Genomic DNA, 22,787 nt, shown 5'->3' with positions numbered 1-22,787 from the left:
CATCTTGAAAAGAGCCTGAAGTAACTTCAAGGAGGGAAAGCTGCACTGCAGCGAAACTACACAATCCACCTCTAAGTTCTATGCTGGATAAATCAACTTATCAAAAAATACATCTAGAGAAGACAGAACTATTAGAGTTACATTAAAGTGGACACAGTAGCAGTAGGTAAATATGACAGAGGAGAAGCTAATGCGAAGTAAGCACTCTTGACTTACCCTTCAGCCCAGGGATCTTTCCTGACATGAGCTGGTAGAAGATGTGGTACGAGCGCTCAGCAGGCTGCTGAGAGATGACACGAGCTTTCTCCAGCAAATCTGTTTGGGGAAGACGGGAATGGGCGCCATCAGAAACGGCAACTTCACAATAGCGATCTGTCACTCTGCTCGCACGCATCTCTGTACTGAAAGGACTCTGAAAAGCAACGGTTGTGTTTAACTAAGGTGGCGTTATTTAGGTCCAGGAAATAGTAAACGAGATCTCCCAACTTTCGGCGACTAGGACTCACGCCGTGCTTCGGGAACACTGCCCAGTTATATTGTGAAATGCCCATGTAGCAATTCGGTTCGCCTAAGGCACACTTAAGACCTTATAGAACAAACAAAAGCCCCTTCAGTGCCCACGAATGATGCGTCTTAGTACAATCACATCTGCTGAAGGGCAGGCGCTCTAAACAATCTAAATAAATAACTTCCTTTGGGAGAAGAAAACAGTGTTCTTATTTTCAGAACTCACATGTTTCAATGTCAGCACCGGCCAGCTTGCCCATTGGGCCAAAGTGAATACGGATGAATTTACCCTGTGTTGGAGCAATAAAACAAGGTGTCACCACAAGTGGACGTAAATAAACTCCACAGAGTGCCCCGTGGGCAGGTGTACTTACGAAACGCGAAGAGTTGTCGTTACGCACGGTCTTGGCGTTACCGAAGGACTCGAGAACGGGGTTGGTCTGCACAACCTGGTCTTCCAAGTTGCCCTGCGCGCCGAGCAAAAGCGTTACGGATCCGGTCGTAGAGCTTTGCCGTCTTCTTTGCCGAAGGTTGTTCAGCATCGCTCCTCTTTTAAATCCAGCTAAATATCCACTGAGGCGACGTTTACGGATGCATGCCTTCAGCGTGAATGTTCTACCGTGCCAGTCCAGTGGTCGATACGAAAGTGCATGTTTGTCTGTCACACAAAAATATACTCGCTGTGCCGAAGAGCTTGATCTAAACGGAATTGCTCTCGCGGTCATTTCCTTGTGCCTGACATAGTGTAGGGGCTACCTCTACTAACCCTGCCCTTGAGCTTAAAAATGCGCGACTAGCTGCGCAACTGCCAAACTCTCTAAGAAGCGTCCCACTCTTATCAATCATTGATGCTCGGCCCACTAGTCGTAGATGAAGGTCGCGCCTGCACACGCTTAATGCGCTCGCGTGCTCTGGAACAGCAACAGTTGGCTTATACGAGCGCAGTATAAGTACCGATCAGAAGAAAAAAAGAAACTCGAGCATTACCATTTAAGTATCTACAACACTAGTTTCTGCTCGCATGTAATTAGTTATCTGGTTTTAGCATTCGTTCTAACGTTGGACATCACACTTTGTAGTAGGAAAAATGCAAAAACTCGAAGGGATTAGTCAATGGAGAAAGAATTTGTCATTTCATTTGGAGCAGCGTAGCTGTATATTGTCAGTGCTTGAGGCAGGCATGTTTTTCGTCAGTCCGAGCTATAGAAATTGAAGCCATGCTATTAGGTTGGCCAAGGAGTACAAGCGAAAGAAAAAAAGAACTGGCAGTTTTCTTTTTTTTTTGCACCAAGCATGGATGCGCAAAAAGCCGTAATCACGGACAGCGGCGTAAGAGCCGTGTGAGCGGCAATACCAGGACTGAAAGTGCAGGGCCGATCGGTATAAGGACAGGGCTTGGAGGCTGTGTTGCCAGGACTACAGCTCTTCGGCTCGCGCGTGCTTTCACCGTTAGTAGGAGACATAGGACGACCTGTTGACTGTGAGCAGGGATCCGCACAGTTGCTCCGCCCAACATCACACATCGGGACACACGCGTGCTGCGTTGACCAAAGCGGCTTTACGCAGTTGTACAGTTGCGCTCTCGCCGAGCACGAATTTACACGCACCCTGCGCAGATATCTACGCATTTGAATCAAGAAGAACCGCTGCGGGGCTTTGCAGCGCCTCGAACAATTGAGTGACACGAGAAAAAGTGTCCGACGAGTGAAGGTTTTAAGAGTGTCTTTAGGCGACACGCTTGCACAATGCTGCAGGAGCAAGATCGCAACATGTTCAAGCTTACCGGCACCATAATAGAAGAACGAAAGGCATCATCACTGTTCTTTTCTTTTTCCTGCTTGAGTTGCTCTGTCATTATAACGAATTTGCAGCAACTGGCATAGTCATCAGTTTTATCGTCATGCCTGTGGGTACGCCCCTTTTATTTCGAATGTTTTTTTTTTCTTCGCTCATGATTAGGGCGCATAGGCGCGTTGGAAAACGCTAACATAACTGACGTTTTAAACTACAGCACGGAATGTACACCTGTGATGTCCCGATGCTTGATGGAGCAAATCACGTGACCGTGCGTCCGAGACGGATCGCGGGTACGACTACGGGTGGGTTTCGCTGGATTAAAAGGCGGGCGGGCGGAAAGGATTTTGTCAGGACAGGCGTGGATACCTTCTTTTTGTCCTTCTTTGCGGCCTCCTTTGCCGCCTCCTCTTTCTTGCTCGTGGCACCGACGTGCGCGAAATAGGCTATGACCTTTTTCGTGTTCTCAGTCTTACCGGCACCAGACTCGCCACTAGGGGTCACCGGCAGGGAAGATCGGAGGAGGGGCGGGAAAGAGAAGAGAGAAAGAAAGCAGTTGACGCAACGCGGTTACACCTGGGCATCGGTCGGGGGGTTTTACGGACGATCCGGAGGGTTGGAGAAGGGGGGTCAGGTGCGGAATCCGGTCTGGGATTGGTTGGGTTGTTACATCTTGGAGGTGGTGTGCTTTAGTACAGGTCTTCGCGGGAGTTTCAGGTGGGAGACGCTGAGAAGTCGTGGCATTTGTTGACGAAGTGCGCTTCTCTTTGAAGCAAAAGGCTGCTTGTTTGTGAAGGAAAATATTAGCGAAGTGACCGAGTCTGCCCTCTGCCTCGACACGAAACTTTTCTTTTTCGGGGGGATACCGCATTAACGCGACATAGCGCACCCGGCATTTATACCAAGCGATCACGCCTTTCGACGACCTAGCCTCCTTAGTATGACGCGTGCAATAACGGTTCGGTTATGAGCACATTCTCCTAGTTATTGGTGTGATGCTTCGAAGTGACCGGGTGGCTATGCGCGTGTTAATACGGCAACTGAGCAGCGAAGTGCCATTGTGCTCTACTCTCCCACGAAGAAGGCAGTGAATACTGCCCTTGCACTGAAAATTGATTTAAATACTTATAAAAGTGTCTCGCTTCTTACTGCTTAGACAATCTCTACTTCTGCGCATACTCTAGAATTGAACGCCGCGGCGAGACATTGAAGTTTACTTATTAAGTCACTGCCGATGTCTTCACTGCTTAGGACAGGATGCAGTGCCCTGAAGACGCAGCGATAGCGGACACAGGAGGCGGCGGCGACATCTGCATGCAGTTAGGGTTCGAGCGTCGGCTGCGGCAGCTGCCGATGTGCCAGCCAAGAGTGTCTTTTATTGCACTTACTCCGCTGGAAAAGTGCTGCTTATAACCCGAGGGGGCGATAAGGGCGAAATACTGTATGACTTTTTTGGTGTTCTCAGTTTTTCCCGCTCCTGACTCGCCACTGGGAGGGAAGGTGAGAGGAGGAAAGACAGGGTTACCGGGCGGGGGTCATCAACACATCAACAGTCACTGACGCCGGGATGCAATATCTCGCGTCTTTTCGAACAAATCTGTCAGCCGCTTAGCCTTTGCCCGTGACGTCATCAAATGTAGCTCATTACAATACCTTGACATTAACCTTAAGTTCTTTTTATACACCAGGGAAAATGACGTGTTACCCTGGCACATAAAAAAAGAAGCTGTTTCTTTGATACAACTTTTTTTCGCCGGGCGTTAGAGTTTACACTGGGTTGGTTGCTCAAATTTGTTACAAACCACGGCGACTAATAATAGCGCGTTTGAAGGCATCAGGCGCCCCTGTTCTACTGAGGGCTTCGTAAATGCCTCCCAGTAGGTAGGGAGGTAAAAGAAAGGTAGAAGAAAATTTCTTTCACAGCACTCTTAATGCTTGCGGTTCTCAAAGCCGCACAATCTGTTAGACTAGACAACAGTGGCATATAAGTTGGTGGAAGTTCTTTGTTTAGGAATAGGCATTGTTTATTAGAGTTCAATAAATTCATAAATACTAGGATACCAGGATAAATACTAAGATACAATTGAAGTACAAGACCAGTCTCACTTACGTGATAAGCATGGACTGGTTCTCACGGTCTGCAAAAAAATACAAAAAATGCACAGTAAGTCTCTCACCTTTACTTCATAGTTACTAATAAGATCGGGGCAGTGAAGTTGTAAGAAATTTAGGGCAGTCAAAGCATTTTCCTTTAGCGAATAACCTTACAAAGAGTCCTAGGTGGCAACCTATCTCTCCCGCAGCAAAATCAAAGTGCTCATCAACAGCACGACCCTTGATATTCAATATGAAGCCAACATTTGAAGTGGAAGTTATTCAAGTACCAGGTTTACAACAATATTTCTGGCCAGTCACCAATTCACATTCAACATAAAGGTTTCCATGTGCTGGCCAATAAGCCACACATAATAAAAAATACCTTCTTGTAAAGACGCCTTGGCACACGGCGATACCGGCTAGGAAGAAAAGAAGGCGCTAATCGTGAAATACTCTGTGATGCTTTGTGCAAGACATACTTTGTGCAAGAGGACAGAAGTCTTCTACGTTTAAGTCCATCCCCATATGTCGCACGCACAGTAAACGGCCAAGAAGTAGTTATGTCAGATCCGCATAAACAATAATTACAGGAGCACAAAGTCTGCGGGCCCGCCTTTTATAAATATACATTTCACTATCGTTTTCTTTCTTTTTTTTTGCGCTTCCTGACTGGCTCCGACGCTATTCGGACGCCGGGAGCCGAGGGGTCGATCTCAGCGATGACGGCGTCCGAGCCATTGGATGACGAGAAGCATGGATGATGAAATTGGTCATTAGGAAATAAGGCCTTACGAAAATTATTTAAGGGAATAGTAATTTGAAGCAGGGCTTGCGGAAGGGTTCCAGTGCTCTCGGCAAGCCTCTGGGAAACACGCAGAGAGACAATACAGCAAGGAGCTCTTTTACGCCTGATGGTCGCAGCGTTCTAATACCGCGGCTGAACGAGCTACGTCGAATCTGTAAGCAACAATGGCAGAACAGACGCACCTGGCGTTGCGCAGTTAGGAAGAAACGCCGCCATCCTCTCAATATTTTTTTTCTTTCGGCACCAAAGCCTAACCACAATCTCGTACGCATGAATCAGCCTCGCACAACATTAGCGCTAAGTGCATGGCGTTGCTAACAAAGAGAAGCCCTCAACCACCACCCATTCGTGGAACACTCTTTCCGAGAAACACTGCAGAATGCGCCTTGCGTCGAAAAGGATACATTGAACAGGGCAAGCGCTGTAACGAGTAATGTTCACGCTAACTGCGAAGCTGTTTTGCATGGAAAGCGAGCGGCAAACGACGGTCGCTCGTTGCGAAACGCGGCAACGAGTGGTGAAACAAGAACACGCCCGCTCATGGCGACCGATCAGCGGCCGCATGCGAGGACGCTCCACGCTCTGTGAACTCCGCGAAACGGTTGCTGGGTATTCCCGCTTGTACCAGAAGATCGAACGACACACGCACGCAGACCGGCAGAGTCGCAATGACGGTGCACACTCACTCGCCAACATGTCCATGTAGGCTCCATCGGAGACGGCGAACACGTGGGGAGGCACCTCCGTACGCCTGCGGCCCTTGTAGATGTCCACGACGCGCTTGGTGTAGATGGGGAAGCGCTTGTAGGGGTTGATGGCCACGCAGAACAGGCCTGAGTACGTCTGTTGTGCGCAGAGGAAAGGAAGGACGCGAACAGAGACGCCGCGTTAGCCAAGTCGTGGGCCATGCCTCGCTGTACGCCGCGGGTTCTGGCGTCGCTCGTCGGCGGACGCGTAGCATTCATCAGCACGCCCTAACGGCCGCGAAACGCAGCTGCTGCGACGCTTCGTGGTAATCACGTGGCCTGTATCTCTTGACGGCGCGTTTGAGCGTTTACGCTTTTCTTTTCTTTTCTTTTGCATCGTGACCGGCATGCGTCTCACCACATGTGCTCATGCGCCTTTCTCCTCTACTCCTGCTCGCGCTAGGAGCTCTTAACACGCACTCTTGCGTTTCATTGGTGAAAGTAAAATATATATATATATATATATATATATTTATATATATATATATATATATATATATATATATATATATATATATATATATATATATATATATATATATATATATATATAATACAACCAAACTTGCGGAGCGGTTTTTAAGCAACCGGGTCGCTCTTGAGGGCGTTTATTCAGGCCAGTCCTATTCTTTCCTTAATAAAGATTTTTTCATTCATTCATTAGGCGAGCGTCGTGCGCTGCCTGTAAGAAACGGCCCTGCACATCTACTGACTCCGGCGACGCGGTGCAAAGGTAACTAACACCCAACTGCACCTTGAAGGGGATGCGAGGGTCGGACGTTATGGAAAAGTATTTAGGCGGTTTAAATATACGACTGTATAAAAGAAATATTTTATGGCTACCATTCGCGTGCTTAACCTTTCACATACTGCGCCGCATTACTTTTACGTGGCGTTCTATGGCGGCAGAGTTCACATGCAGTAAAATATAGCTGTCGCTTTTGAACACAAGCGTAAAAAGCATGCAGTAAACGCAGCACTGAATGTACGAATTAACGCGAAGCGAACACTTCTGTCGTTGAAAGAGACTTTCTCTAAACTACAGCATCACGCCTCGCCACGGAATCGTTGACCATATATATATATACCAGAAGGAAAAGCAGTGATTGTAGTAAACGGTTTCCATGCCGAGGCGTCTGCTGCACAAAGTGAACTAACACAATAAATAAAGACAAATGGCACACTAAGCAGAAACACTGCGAATAGGGATAACCGAAAGATTCATGCTGTCATGCATGTCGTGCATGGGGACGTGCAAGCTGCAGGGTGAGCCATGCCACCTTTCGGAGTCCGTCGAGGCCTACCATTCAGTGGAGGGTGGATCTCGGTGGCTGTTTTGTTGCAAGGTTTCCGCTGTAACGGATTTCTACAGTCCCGGATCAGAGGCGTGGTGGAGTCTACGGGTACATTTTGTTCCTTCAGAGGGAGGCATTGGGCGGTGCTTTTTTTTCGGTGCAATAAAGAACATTCAAATCAGGGTTGTCGTGCAGTGTTGTTCAGCTACAAGGAAGGGTGTCGTGGAACAAGCATAGGTGGTGTAGGTGGGGCCCGGCTAAAATTCGCTTTACAGGAGGTTCGTTTTGCGTACAGCTAAGTGCAAGAGAAGTTGCACTCGAATTCGAAAGCGTGTCGAAAGAAACGCTTGAAATGAAGCAGGGCCCCACAGCCAATTTGTGGATTTCATGCTACTATATTTGGGCAGAAAGAAGAAGGGTTGGTGTCCAGGGGTCGGTGTGATGCGTGAAGTGCATGAACCGTGGGATGGACCGTGACTGAGCGTCGAAATCAAGCATCAGCTTTAGTGCGCGTTGTCTCGCCATTCTCATCAAAGGTTGTGAAACAAAGGTGTCGAAATAGCTGTTTTTTCAACATGGAAGCGTCACGAAGTGAACAGTCTGCTTTGTATGTAAATTTTTGAGTTTGAAGAACGGTTGCTAATAAATAATAATACCAATAAATATACCCTGCATTTGCAAAAGTGATCTTGCCTTGTAAATATAAACTTATCGCAACACTGCTTTGACTCAGTTGTGTTCGGGCGACTATGAAATGGCTCAGGACAAAACCTTTACGACAGACTAACCGAGAGCGCAGCGAACCGTAATGAAAGCTGAAATTACGCTACCATTGCACGTATAATGATTTAATATTACAGCTGAGGACGCGATGAGAATTCAGCAGTGAGAAAATATTTAATCCTACCCAATTAAACCCCCAGTTTCGTAGGGGCGTGGGATATAGTCATATATATGAGCATGAATAGATATACTGTTTAGGCCCGTGATCAGGAGGCTTAACCAGGACTACTGGCTCTGGGTTATCAATAAGTGAATGAATCGATACTAAGAGATCGTAACTGAATATTTTTTTACAAGAAATAACTCATGATCGTGAGCCGCTGCCCGTGCCGAGTTTTTCCATACATCGTACTTCAGGCTTAATGGAGATTGCACAGCGTGCCTACTGGAATACACTAGATAACAACTGCTGAGCTTTGGGCATCGCCTCGACTTTGCGAGCGGTTCTGTTCCAGGTGGGTTCGACTCGACTTCGACGCTAGCCAGTGCTGTGGGTGGCCGGTTTGGAGAGGAGGTGGTTTTGGTGCCGGTATGCGTGCGGGTTCTGTGGCCATAGAATGGATTCATTCGGGTGGATGAAAGTTTTTCCCGTGTCGCGTTTGCTGCACGGTGGGAGCGCTTGTGTACTCACGTAGATGAGATTAGCGTAGTAGCGCTCTTTGAGGTTGTGCAGCACCGAGGCATCGTTGAGGTACGTCATGTTGGACATGTCATCGCACTTCTCATACTTTGGTGGGTTCACCTGCTGAAGAATGTCCTTCTTGACGGAGCGCTATGCGGTGCGTGCAAGCGTGTCAGCGTGGTAAGGAAAGAGAGAGAGAAAAAAGAAAGAAGCCGTGGTAAGCGCCAAAGGCCATATCTGAAGCAGCAGCAGTAGTTACAGTGCGGTAACTCAAATACCGCTGCAGCAGGAAAAGGCCGTTGCAAAATGCCGTCGGCGAAGCACGCTGTCTTCGTTGACGGTGTGCGGCGCTCTGCGACGAAGACCACGCGAGGTTAGTTTGATCAGCAACGGCGGCGGAGCACAGTGGTTTCCAGGCTTCGGGCTTTCTACCAACTACTTTGGTGGGGAAGGGTAGTTCACTACGGGGGTGTGGGGCTTGCACTTCCTGGGGGGCATGGGGTTTTCATTTCCGGGTCGGGGGATTGGTACTTTTGAGGACGCGGAGATAGGACTTTAAGGAAGGGGAATTGCGGTTTTGAAGGCATGGGGAATCATACTACCGGATGCATGGGGACGGGGGCCGGGTCTCCAATTTGGGGCATGGGATCTACGCTGGGTGGGCGGAGCGAGGGCTTGGAAGTGACATTTTGTAAGGAATGAAGGATCGCGCTATCGGGTGCGTGGGGGAGGGCACAGTTTCAGGGGCGTCGGGCTACAATCAGGGTGCGTGAGGTCAGCACTTCGGGTGCGGTGCGGTGCGAGGTGGTACACATGGGTTCGGGTGGTTCTGTGCGGGGGGTTTTTCCGCACTTACGTAGATGAGATTACAGTAGTATCGCTCTTTGAGGTTGTGCAACACCGAGGCATCGTTGAGGTAGGTGAGCGACGACATGTCCTCGCACTTCTCATACTTTGGCGGGTTCACCTGCTGCAGCAGGTCCTTCTTGACGGAGCGCTATAAGAGCGGACAGGCATGCGTTTATGTACGCGGGCACGAAATAAACATAATACACACAACTCCAAAACAAAAGAAAGCAAAGCCGTACTGAGTGGTAAAGCTCAACTCAGCTGAGTGACTGCCGTATACGGAAGTGACCATTCGTGTATCGCTTCCGTAGTAGTGTATGAGCAGCGGCCGCGAGCAGTGGCTGCCAATGTTGGCAACATTGGTGGTGTGTCGACGCACGTGCTGCGAAGATGACAGGCGCCCTGACGCACACGGTTAGTGTAGCGGCGTTGAGAACGCTAGCTCGAGAAACGCAATGCGGTGCGGTGCGGCTGGCCCCGCACTTACGTAGATGAGGTGAATGTAGTATCGCTCTTTGAGGTTGTGCAACACTGAAGCGTCGTTGAGGTAGGTGAGAGAAGCCATGTCCTCGCACTTCTCGAACTTTGGAGGGTTCACCTGCTGCAGTAGCTCTTTCTTCATGGTGCGCTGCGGGAGGGGAAAACGCGGCTCGCCCGGGTCAACATGTGTGAGTGACAGATTGTGTGAGAACAAGAGCATTTAAGAGATCCTCAGCAGGAGCATTGCGTTGAAACTTTTGTTTACGTGGGAAAGTGTGGGCTATATGGCGCCAATACTTCAAGCCCCCACCAACCAGGGAAAGAAGGCACATGTGACTAGCAGTCGTCGAGCTGTGCACGTAAACTGTGTTTAAACATAGCAGACTGAAGACCGGCAATGGACAAAAAACTATCCCCAAGCCGGCAAGCTGCTGTCAAGGTCTGTGTTTCCGACTTGTGGAAATGCTCGAGGTCGGTTATAAGTGCTTCATTCCCGGCATTATTTTTATACGCAAGTATGTCACCCCGGATGCTGATACCGTTATGCCAGGGAAACACAAATGCAGCAATAATTTCTTTGATTTTGGTGTGATGTGCTATCAGTAGTGCAGTCCTTCCTAGTTTTGTAGGTGGGTTGTGTGGCCTGTTGTCAGTATTTACTACTTGCGCAAAACAAAGCGCTGTGTGAGAACGCAGCATTGTAATCCTGCAAGGCATTTTTCTTAGAGACACAATGGTTGTTACATAAATAAGGCCTCTGGCGGGCATAAGTTTTCGATGCATCATGATTGATTTCGTCCCAAGTGCAAAACCTAAACCCGTCAGCGCTGATGAAGTGGGCTTGGATGTTTTAGCTGCTTACCGTGATTATTTCTGTGCCTTCAGCCTTGCGGACGTTCTAATCACGTGGTTACCTGAACTAATATTAAGGCTCTCGGCCAGAGCCCACCATATGGCTCGCGACATGTTCCTTACTGCCGGAGAAGCAAGTTTTTGACACGGTAAAGCTGTAAATGTTATGTCGTCCAGAAGGGAAGCCCTTGAGATGCCAGATTAATGAGCGCGGTGTGCTGGCGTCAACTGTCACTGTTTATTTAAATCTAATACACTGCTGCCCTTTCCCGGATGCACCTAACTGCACAGCGACTACCTCTGGCGCTGCTTCCGTACCTCGCAATCATATCGTTTGTTTTTATTCCTTCCGGTTTCTTATTTTTCCTCGCGTGCAAACTCCGTATGTGCTGACGTGCCCCCGCATGGCACTCTTTCTTCCGGTGCCTCGTTTTGGGTTGGCTAGAATGCAGGTAGAGCAGCAGCGAGCCGAGCCAAACTCTCGGTGCGCAAATACAAGCCAAGACGCTCGCTTTCTTTTTCTTTTCCCTCGCACTGGGACGGCAGTGCAGAGCGAGCGGCTCGCACGCGCCCACCGCCCCGTGCGTGGCTGGCTGGCGGGCGTGCAGCCGTGGAATGGGCCGACCGGAGCCCGAAATACGCGCGCTCCTTGCCGGGTCCCCGCGCCGCCCCGAAATAGGGCGCCCCGCGGCCCGATGACGTCACGGGGCTCGCCGGGCTAGGGTTCCGGCAGGCCCATTTAAAGCCGCATCCGAGCCGGCCACTTGGGCTCATACTCTCTCTACGGCCGCCGCGTGGTGGCGCGACCTCGGACGAGGCGTGTGACTAATGCGGGCAAGAATTGGTGCTGGCTATCGGAGCACAAGACGGCCTTACGATTTTGCCAAGAATACCATTTGATAGCTCCGCTTTAATAGGAGGCAATAACCCCCGCATAAAAGGTGTTTGATTTCTTCGTGAAGGAGGTAACGAAGCAATCTCGTAATATATCAGATGTATTTACCTGCACATACACGGCTAACATTGCGCTATCGTTGTCTGTTCCAAGAAACTACGGATACCTTCCGTGAGAAATTTTTCCCTGCCTGAACGCAGACGTTTCGCTCACTTCAGGGCGAAGAGCTTTTCTGTCCATAGCTTTAGCGGGTAAGGTGACGATGCGCTTCTACGAAAGGTAGAAGAATGAAGACATAATTTGTGCAGAGCTTCTTGGGTTCTCGCGGCGCGCTTTGAGATTTAAGAAATAATAACGGTGACGTGTATAGAAATGTTGGAGACCTCCTGCTGTAGTGTATGACAATTTCGTAGCGTTCAGTATTTATGCGCCATATTTACATACATTGTTTCCTGTGGCCGCTCTTAGCTGACGTGGTCCAGTGCCCGAAAAAATTTCCCCGCAAAGGCAAAAGTACATTCAATCCACATACAATAACACAAACAAAACACAACCAAGGCAATTGAAACGACAAATTTGTTGGATATCACAAAAGTATTCGCCATGCAAGATTAAATAACGTTTAGGTTTTCGCCGAGCACTCGAAAATGTCTCGAAACTTTTCTTTCTCTAATTTAAATTATCTGTAACGATAGAATACATGTTTACAAAAAATTGTGTTTCGTTCTAAACGTTACAAGAAGTATATCCCCTGTGTTCGCTGCAGACATAATTTGATTTATTTGTGAGTGCGTCTATTAACCTAAAGAATGACGTGTGCTCTACATCCCCATTTGTACTTGCGCAGCCTGTGGAGCCTATATGCACTGTAGCTCTGTATGTACTCATTTAAATCTGTTAATGTATGTATCCTCTTTTCGAACAGTTGTATCTTCTTTTGCACCTCTTCTTGTCCTTATATTTATAGTGATACGTCCAGTTGTGGAAAACCTGACTGTCTTCTGATTATGTATATATACACGATTTGTCTCCTCAAGGCATTCATTTTCACCTTCGTGATATATGGGAACTTTAGATTCCGATATTCTCTCCGTTCAAAATAACAGAAGCCTTGATTCCGCAGAGTGGTTAGAGTGGCCTTTACTTTTCCACTACCCACGTGTGGATTTTTCACGAAATCTAGAGTGCAAGTTTTCGTGGGACGTATTCGAAACAGCTCTATGGCTACATGATTGTTATCCTATTCACTAAGGTTTTCGCATGGCATGCTCTCTTTTATTATCTTTTGAGTTTGCCGACGACTAAACAGGTGTGTTCTCAGAGTTCCTTTCTTTTTAATTATAGGTGTGAACTGAGTATGATTGTTTTTGAGTACATTGCACTTGTGCCCCGGAACAAACGACTCCCCTGTTTTCTTTTTATGTTTTCCGATCTCTTGTTGATTTCCTCCATCTGGATTTCCTACGTCTTTTCTGACCCGTGACCTTTCAGGCAGGTGTTGTTCTCCTTCTTCCGGACACAGCTGTCAGACAGACTAGGCTCGAAACATGTTGTTTGTGCTTACACCCTGTAATAATAACTGGAGCACAGGCTACTACCACGCGTCCCGCCACGAGTCTTTGTCGACAGTATGCCGCCAGCTGAGCGGGGAAAGTAAAATGTGGGCGTGGTGATCGGCGCCTACCTCTCCGCCGGGGCAGTCGACGGTGACCATGTCGCCCTTGGTGGAGACGATGTTGCCCAGGACGAAGCCCTCCTTCTCGTCGGGCACCCAGACCATCTTCTTGCCATCGTAGGGCTTTGTCTGGTCCTTGCGCTTGGTCTCGAGAGAGACGTACAGGTACTCAGTGGGATCGGGGTCCTCGGCCATCGCTTCTTTCGTGGGGGGCTTCTTTCGGAGAGGAGTCGGCCGGCGTGTGCCGCTTCAGCAAGCCTTCCTGCCTGCGCGCACACAAACAAGCACGTCAACGTTTTTATCAGAACGTCGCCCATTGCTGACAAACCGAACCTCCGTGCTCGGTTTGAGCCGGCAGTTTTCAGAACTCGCAGTATATTATACAGTAAATTGAGGGCGACTGCAATGTTTTCTTGCGATGATATTAAGTGAGTTGTGCTGCCTGTCGAAAAGGCAATATTTCACTTGAGGTTTTGAGGAGTGAGCGGCTGAACCGAGTTTTGCTGTAGGTGGGACCGGCAATACACTTCGTTGATAAGGATTATAGCTTCGAAACGTTAATTTCTTTCCTGGTGAGCTTTTCATAAAGGTATGTCAGTCGACACACTTTCGATCGGGTTAGGAGGAAGGACTACCCTTCGCGTCAGGATTAATCACAGATAAAGTTACTGGTACGGCATCGTTGTAGACCGAAAGTTTTGGATGATTACCGCTGCAGTACAGGAGGTTATTCAGACCACAATCTGCTATGGGCTAGAGCAACTTAAGCATTGTAGAAAAGGTTAATGCGTACCCTTAAATGCACCATTGACATTTTTTGACGAATCACTGGTGGCATTGCTTGTTAGTGACCGTAATACAGAAAACGTTGCCCAGTAAGGACAAAGGACAAGTCGAGACGGGTGTCCTGTCCACACTTGTCCTTTGTTCATACTACGCTGTGTTTTCTGCATTACGATGAATAACCAACCCAAACCTATTGCCTTCTGATTTTACTGACTATGGCCACTTTCGTTATCGGAGAATAGGAAAAGGGGGGGGGCCGCTGAAGAAGCTGCTCTCGAATAAATATGTCTGGATCTCTACTCTCCCCGGCGTTCGGGTAGTTTGGTCGATCAGCTGCTTTTGTTTTGTGGCGTTGTCGGGTGCACCTCAGCACAAGTATACTTTGTTTTAATATGCTAGGCATCGCTTCAGGACTCCTGAAGTTCACACCTTGCTATCCAGGTAGTGCGTAATTTTTTTGCTTAGTATTTATCCGAAGCACCTCAGCTCTTGCCATCTGACAGAGCATAACAGCTCAAATCTGTTCAGGGCACAGGCCCCGCTCGAAATATTCTACCCTAGTCATGCAAATCCGACCTCATGTGTAGGCCACGCGTTCGTACTCCAGCGCCCACGCCGACAGTGCAAATGCACTGGGGATTTCTACGCCCGTAATTTGTAAATGATTGTCCTCGAAAACACTGAAAAACCGCCCCGTTGTCGATTTTCTTATGGTTGTATTGCCAGTTCCTCTATGCTACGAAATACTATGATGAAACAAACAATAGCGCGATGCAACAACTTCAGAACACTATTAGTAACCATTCGGGAACAAGCAAAGCACAAGGGCGAAAACAGAGTAAAAGGAAATGGAATGGTACGCCGAAGGCTTGATCTCCGAGATTCAAGATTGCCACGCCCCCTCGCAATTCACGGCGCCGCAGGCTCTGTCCTAAATGTCAACGCACGTAATGTGATAGCGCTTCGAAATCGAGAACATATAATCACGTACGTCTGCTGCTGAATTTCCGCATTCCAATTGCACGTACACGAGTTTTCCACGCGAAATAGGTGGTAATCATGCTAAAACTCACAGCTGTGATTGCGTGGAAGCCGTCATGATGAGTAGAAAGCGGTATATTAGAACCACGTTTCTGTGCAGAAAACTATGGCTTTGACACTGTTATGCTGTGCAGGTAAGTGTACTTTAGCAAAACTGGATACTGGATGAAGCAGATTGCACAATATAGCAATGAGCCGTGCTCAGCCATTTCCATCATAGTTTGAGGTTAGGCTGGAACTTATTGCAGGTGCGCAAAAGCAACCTTGAAAGGCCTACTTAGATAACTACGCATCTACGGATATAATGCATCTCTGCTAGGCTTGCTGACATTACATGTTATCCTGGCGACAAATTATGGACTGCAAACAGACAATAAATTGCGGCGAGCTAAAGCTGAGCGACGATTTAGCCCTTTCGGCGAGCATGGCTGCCGACGAACCTAAAGAAATCAACCGAAGTGCGCTACTTCAGCTTGAAGAGTGAGCATGAATATGATATGTTCTACAAAGGCGACTTTATGGTTTTGCTCGTTTGAGAGTCGCCAATCGCTTTACCAATTAATAATAATCTGGAAAATAAATTTCAGCTGATTAAATATGGGAGAAATCTTTCTGCTTTACACTGGCGCACCTCACCTCGTAAGAGAATATCTAGATTGTAAAACGAGCCTTTCCTGTGGCGATCACATACCGACACTTAGCGAGCGATAGCATCAAACTGCATACTCCTCTATTGACTTCCACCTTCTTTGAAAATTAAAGCTGCAGAAATGCTCAAGAACTTCTCTGAAAACATTTTAGACACAGTAGATTTTTACCGGCCTCGGGTAGAGCCCTCGAAGTCTTGAATTTTCTGGCGGTATTCCTCGTTTTTTTACCGCGTCGCCATCTGATGCCCCCAAAATAGTTCGACATGGTATTTCACATTATGCTCACGCAAAAACATCGCTAGTATGTTGATAATAAGAGCGACCCACTTCTAGGGCTGGATATAGATATTGACTTTAACCTTCGCGAGATAACAATGGCAAAGAAGGTGCACTGAATTCCCCATGAATATTATGAAACTTGTGTGTCAATTTGCTGCTACCGCTGCGTGATAGGTCCCACCCTTTAGGGAGAGGAATGTTAACCTGAAAATTATTGCGCCTTTCATATCCTTTCTGTGCCGATAGTATGCTGTGTTTGCGAGTACACTGCGACATTGCCTACATTATTACGAAGTTGTACTCCCGTTAGACGAGGAAAAAGTTGCGGGTCCCTGAAGAATTCTTTTGTTTATAGCTTCTATTCGCACCCTGAAAAAATGTAAAGGCGTTATTCTTCATTTAAGCAAGGATCAGATGCCTTTCGGCAATAAACCTGCCTCTTGCGAAAGAGTGCTTAAGAGCAGTACCGAAGGTCGCTTGAAAGTCACCTCTCCGAGGGCGCTGTAGTAGCAGTGCGGCCATAGATGTTAAAAACCAGAGCGAAGAAAGCGATGCAGGCTAAATGCCCTGTCCAGCGCGAATGTTAGCACCAACAGTTCCTCGTAGCACGGCCTACTTCCGGGCACAACACGCTGCCAGCGCTGCCAGGCCTAGACGACATCTAATGGCTACGATTTCGATTATGCACCGATGGCTTACGTACGATACAAGGCAGACGATCTCCTCAAGAAGCAGCTCTATCTTGCACTACAGCGTAATCCGTATCGAGGTGGACGGCGGTGCCGGACGTCGAGCCTGCGGACACCGGAGGAGGCGAGGCCTTACCTGGCCCGTGAGGGGGGGTGGCAAAAATCCCGAATCGCGAGAGCGCAGCCCGCGGCGTCGTCGTATCCAGATGCACGCAGTGTCGTGAGGCACAGGGGCACTTACGTTGGAAAAGCTCAGCTGTGGGGGCCGTTCCGGACGGCGGGCCGCTTTTAAGCGAGCCCATCGCACGCGCCGGCCCCCGAAACCAGAGAGGGGCGCGCCATTGGACGCCGCGATTTCCCCCTCGGCACCCCCCTCCCCATACAAAGCCCGGCGCGCCGCGGGCACGGAGCCTCCATTTTTGGACCAGGGACTCGCAGGCGCTTCGCCAAAATAGCTGGTAGCGGCGGCACCGGCAGCGGCGGCAGGGCAAGGCCGCTAGGCTGTCAACCCGGCGGCCGAAACTCCTGGACAGGATGGGAATCCACGACTGGACACTGACCGGTGCCGGAGCCCACGAACCAACAGTATCAGCCTCCTTCCAGCGGAGCCAATCTCCAGTGCATCAACGATTCCTCTGAGCAACGTAGTCGTGAAAATTATAAAATAATGAAAGAATCAGCGCACTGACGAGAGAGAGAAAGTAGTTCGAAAAGTATTTAGGAAGTCTTGTTATAAGCAGCTACAGCTTCGCGAGAGGTATATTTGCAAATTTTGACAGGCATACCCTGCAACTGCTCCACATCATGAAGAAGGCATTTTTGACAGGAAGTGCCAAACTTCAGCGCAGAAGAATGACAGCGCCTGTGCTATGAACAAGTCATTTAGCCCGGGCAGAGGTACCGAGCAAATTTAGCCACTCCAAAGATAATCAAGTCGATCGATGTCTTCGGCACAGCGGCATACAATCATCAGCGAAACCGGCCAATATCACGCCCTGTGTGGGGCTGATACTTTTCGATGCGTCGTAAGGGCGTCTGGCTATACCATTTTGCTGGTGGTCCGTAATGAACCACGTGCACTTGCACCGCAAAGACAGGGTCAACGCCCCGCGCCAACCCAAGCGCCATGGCACAGTTGGCCCTCTCCGGGCACCCTTTGGCACGAACTTTTCGGCGACGACGTTGCGGCGCCGCTTATGTAACCTGCAACTGTTCTCCAGAAGCTGTGCCTATTCCTCTACTCTTCCTGTACCTTTTTTCTCTTCTTTGTTTCCTTTGAATAGCCATCAGCGAAAGTGCATTTCTCGTTTCGTTTCAGTAGTTACGTCATCTATTCAACGTAATCATTGTTTATTATTGCATAAACTGTAACAAAATTTGGGCGGTCGGTGCCATGAACTTCACGATGTTTGGTATTTAACGAGAGCACTCATTTGCACCTGCTAGCGTAAAATGCTTGGTGTGTCGACTTATGGCACCAATCACATTCCTTGACTCTTCTGTTATGTATCAGGTTGGGTGAGTGCCGTGACGTCCTCTAGCTGGTTGCGGTAGTTCGTAAATTCGTCCGACGAGCGACACTGAATTATTTTTTGCACATTTCGGCAGATTTGAAAGTTGGAAGAGAGGTACTAAAGGAAGCCGTTGATACAAATACTGGGTGGTTTTGTGCGATCACTCGGTATTTTGTATAACGTGAAAGCGGTAGCTGCTGGCAGCTTGTCAGCACCCTGTTTACCAAACACTATGATGACCATCTGAATGTCACAAGCTTTACAAGCTGAAATAAACATCACTCATGTGCCTCCATGAGAAAAAAATAAGCAAACCACAGGCTCGCCCAGAAATCTGTACATGTTTGTTATTCAGGGGCGCAAACTGAAACTAGGTGGATTGATTGGAAATATCAGAACTACAGACAGCGCTCTGTAGTGTGGTTCTTTGCTTTGCCCCGTGTAGAGCTGATTAAAGCTGTGGTTTAACAGGATATACCAACCAGGCCAACCGAACACGCTCTAAATAGCCACAATGCCATGTTAATATTGCAGTTATCAATTACAAGTTATATTCGCAGACTGAAAAAAAATGTATCGCGCATTACCTGATCCGTATACGTTAGCTCTATATTGCTTACTTTTTTCTATATTCCACTTACCTAAGTGTGCAAGCACAACTATCAGCTAACGACCGAGCCCAGGAGCATTTCGACCATCCGATGACCAAAGGATTAACGCAAAGCATATGGGAAAATGGTTGCGTTTGAATATAGCCAGAATTAAGCATAAGAAAAGTTCATTTTCTCTATGCGTTATTGGCATCATTGTGTGTTAGTTTGATCCGATTGTTATCTATGAACATTGTGGCGCTAGTTTCCCCTCATCTGTTATAAAACAGCATATTCAGGAGATTCCAGCACCTTTAGGTGCCGCTGATAACTGCTTTTTACAGAGAATAAATGTATGCTAAATACGAATAACAACACGACACTGAACTAAAGAAAGGTAAGAAGAACGATTAAGTTGAACAACGAATAAGGTAGCGCAGGAGCCAATAAAAAACACTTCACTACCGAAATATCATGAAATCCACTAGGTGACAAGGTCACGTCACTTGAATGTAAAGTAGAAAAGACAAATTGGTAAACAGATCACAAGACACGCTAGAAGCTAAGGTGAGTACGCCTATATTCAATCAGCACAAATCGCAAGACAGATTTCTGTAAGCGAGTAATATTGCTGGAAATTGTCAACTACATGTTGTACTCCTTTCCATGACCCGAATTCATGGGCACTTATGGGATCCGACTTCGGGTTTTCTGCATCTAGTGTCATCTAGTGTTTCGATGACAGCTGACGTTGCGCTCCAGTGTGTATTGTGTGACCTTAATTTTCACCTTATTGTCTTGCATGTCATATCTGCGGTTGCGAGGAGAATGTTGACCACCTATTGTGTCATGCCCTCAGTTTGAAGCCCAAAGAAAATCTATGACCAATGCATTCAGGAAGCTAGATGATCGTCTTCTGAGTGAATAGGCAATACTAGAACACCGTCTCCACCGATCATCGCCTCAGAAGGCATTAAAGGCACCTTTGTGCTTTCTGAGAACGTCTAGCTTGTGCGAGTGCCTTCGACTCTGTAGTGTTGTTCGTTCACGTCGCTCCACTCCCATCTCTTTCCTTTTTTCCCCTCTTTCCCACAGGCAACACAACACCATAGCTTGTAAGCCACCGCGGCGGGTGTGCCTAAAGATGACTGAGTGTATACCAATAATGAGCTATTAGAATTTGTTACAAAATAGTCAGATTTATCTGTACATTTCTTGGATGAAGTATCCTCCCACTTGTTTACTTTGATGTGCAGTCATACCTCGAAATTATGAAGTTCGATGTGAGGAAGTGGTCTCGCTTTCACGATACCTATTTTTCAAGACTAATACATTGACAACCACGTAGCAACAAAGTGGTCTCGGCGTCTTGACCGATTTAATGAAGCTTTGGGTGAAATACGTGAATGCCGTGTTTGAAGCGACGAATGGAGTGCCTACACTATTTATGGAAAATTATTTTGCCGGCATTATAAGAGTCCGACATGTAGCTGTTTCGGCTTTCGAACATAAAAATGTACCAATAATAGAGTGGTTCCACATGGGGCAAAAAAAAAGTCATAAATTTACTGAAATCAAACGGGATTAAGATTCATACATTCAGAGAAACGAAAAACAAAATGTTCATCTTGTTCGTGCCATTTATCTAACAAGGACGTCCCAATTCTTACTTGTCCTTTAATTTTATCTCCTCGCCCTATGCTATCGATCTGCTAGCACACAGTGTTTCCGTCAGCACATAACGCAGCCAGTACTTGACAAAATGAATGTTTTATGAGGATATACAATTCATTTCAATTTTATTTTCCTACATATTTACGTATTTCAATGCCCTGCTTGACAAGAAAGCCGCATCGAAGAGTTTGACGAGGCCAAGAAATCACTGGCAGAGGATGAGCAGAAATTGATGACCAAGCATCCAGGCTAGTTTACATGCATGACAAAGACAACGAATCGGATCTGGTCCATGAAATAGCCTACACCTGTGAAAGTGTCCTCGGCAATGCAAATGAAATGTCATATATATATATATATATATATATATATATATATATATATATATATATATATATATATATATATATATATATAAACGAGAAGAAAGGGGGTTAACCGAGGGGCCCGATTTTTATTAGTCATATCATAAGAAGCCAACAAACACTGACACCAAGGACAACATAGGGGAAATTACTTGTGCTTAATAAATGAAATAAAGAAACGATAAAGTAATGGAAATTAAAGTGGATGAAAAAACAACTTGCCGCAGGTGGGAACCGAACCCACAACCTTCGCATTTCTCGTGCGATGCTCTACCAATGAGCTACCGCGGCGTCGTTTTCCCATCCACTTTCTTAGGTATTTATGTGTCCTAGTAAAACCCTGGGAGTGTTAGCCAGCGCCACCACTCACAGACCTTGGCGGCGGACGTGGAACGTCTTTTTTGCCGCAGGCGTCACGAGAACGTGATCTTTTTAGGGTGAAGGCAACTGGTCAATATATATATATATATGTATGCATGTATTGAGGTCGCGGTATCGAATCCCGGCCACAGCGGCCGCATTTTGTTGGGGGCGAAATGCGGAAATACCCGTGTACTTAGATTTAGGTGCACGTTAAGGAACCACAGGTGGTAGAAATTTCCGGAGTCCTCCACTACGGCGTGCCTCATAATCAAAAAGTGGTTTTGGCACGTAAAATCCCATAAATTAATTAATTATATATACTGAATTTACACACTACTACATCTCATCTCAAAACAACAAGTGTATATACAAAGAAGCCAATAAACATTGACACCAAGGACAACATAGGGGAAATTACTTGTGCTGAATGACTGAAATAAATAAACGATAAATGAATTGAAATTAAAGTGGATGAAAAAACAACTTGCCGCAGGTGGGAACCGAATCCACAACTTTCGTTTCCCACCTGCGGCAAGTTGTTTTTTCATCCACTTTATTTCCATTAATTCATCGTTTCTTTATTTCATTCATTCAGCACAAGTAATTTCCCCTATGTTGTCCTTGGTGTCAGTGTTTGTTGGCTTATTGTGATATGACTAATATAAATCGGGCCCCTCGGTTAACCCCCTTTCCTCTCGTTTATTACTCAACGAGAGTCTCGAATCCGGCTACATTGATGCCTTCAGGTAGCATATGTGGGTTTATTGACTATTTGCCTTCACCCAAAAATATCACGTTCTCGTGACGCCTGCGGCAAAAAGGACGTTCCACGTCCGCCGCCAAGGTCTGTGAGTGGTGGCGCTGGCTAACACTCCCAGGGTTCTACTAGGGCACATAAATACCCAAGAAAGTGGATGGGGAAACAGCGCCGCGGTATCTCAATTGGTAGAGCATCGCACGCGAAATGCGAAGGTTGTGGGTTCGGTTCCCACCTGCGGCAAGTTGTTTTTCATCCAATTTAACTTCCATTAATTTATCATTTCTTTATTTCATTCATTCCGCACATGTAATTTCCCCTATGTTGTCCTCGGTGTCAGTGTTTGTTGGCTTCTTATGATATGACTAATAAAAATTGGGACCCTCTGTTAACCCCCTTTATTCTCGTTTAAGTTAGATGAAAAAAGTGTACTGAAAGGTTATGAACAGGAAGAAGGGACAGAAAGCAGAGAGAGGAAACCTCAACCTGAAGCCAACGTTTCAACAACTCTACTTGTGAAAATATTAGCTCCAGGCTGAGCAGTTGCCTGTGTGCACTCTGTTGATAAATTCAAGCTTCCATCTTCCTGTGATCGATTTGTCTTTGTTAAATTAATAATGCATGTGTTCAACGACGCAAGGATTCCTGATAGATAAAAAACAGGGAAAGGAATACACAT

General features: G+C 47.1%; 1 protein-coding gene and 1 non-coding gene across 30 annotated transcripts in view; both read right to left on the bottom strand.

Moving 5' to 3' along the window:
- Positions 1-17,212, bottom strand: part of Mhc (myosin heavy chain) — a 46,754-nt gene extending 29,542 nt beyond the window's left edge. For 8 of the 29 annotated variants that reach the window (XM_070523244.1, XM_070523242.1, XM_065431335.2 and 5 more), the window contains exons 1-9: positions 16,860-16,998; positions 13,410-13,666; positions 9,506-9,646; positions 5,890-6,046; positions 4,412-4,439; positions 2,671-2,794; positions 882-974; positions 734-797; positions 217-315 (exon numbers count right to left, since the gene is read on the bottom strand). In XM_070523244.1, the coding sequence (XP_070379345.1) occupies positions 217-315; positions 734-797; positions 882-974; positions 2,671-2,794; positions 4,412-4,439; positions 5,890-6,046; positions 9,506-9,646; positions 13,410-13,595 (892 nt within the window). In that variant the 5' untranslated portion in view covers positions 13,596-13,666; positions 16,860-16,998. Of the gene's footprint in view, positions 1-216; positions 316-733; positions 798-881; positions 975-2,670; positions 2,795-3,689; positions 3,790-4,411; positions 4,440-5,889; positions 6,047-8,658; positions 8,800-9,505; positions 9,647-9,985; positions 10,127-13,409; positions 13,667-16,859; positions 17,004-17,086 lie in introns of those variants that run through there. The other 21 variants (XM_070523237.1, XM_065431328.2, XM_070523239.1 and 18 more) reach the window with 11 other exon arrangements.
- A 3,995-nt stretch (positions 17,213-21,207) lies between these two features.
- TRNAS-AGA (transfer RNA serine (anticodon AGA)) lies at positions 21,208-21,279 on the bottom strand. Its single transcript has one exon. It is a non-coding gene; the product is annotated as a tRNA-Ser (tRNA).
- Between the last annotated feature and the right edge of the window lie 1,508 nt (positions 21,280-22,787).

The sequence above is a fragment of the Dermacentor albipictus genome, chromosome 8 (assembly GCF_038994185.2).
Source record: "Dermacentor albipictus isolate Rhodes 1998 colony chromosome 8, USDA_Dalb.pri_finalv2, whole genome shotgun sequence".
In the NCBI taxonomy this organism is placed as follows: Eukaryota; Metazoa; Arthropoda; class Arachnida; order Ixodida; family Ixodidae; genus Dermacentor; species Dermacentor albipictus.
The sequence above is the reverse complement of the archived record's forward strand: the minus strand, read 5'-3'. Positions and strand labels throughout refer to the sequence as shown.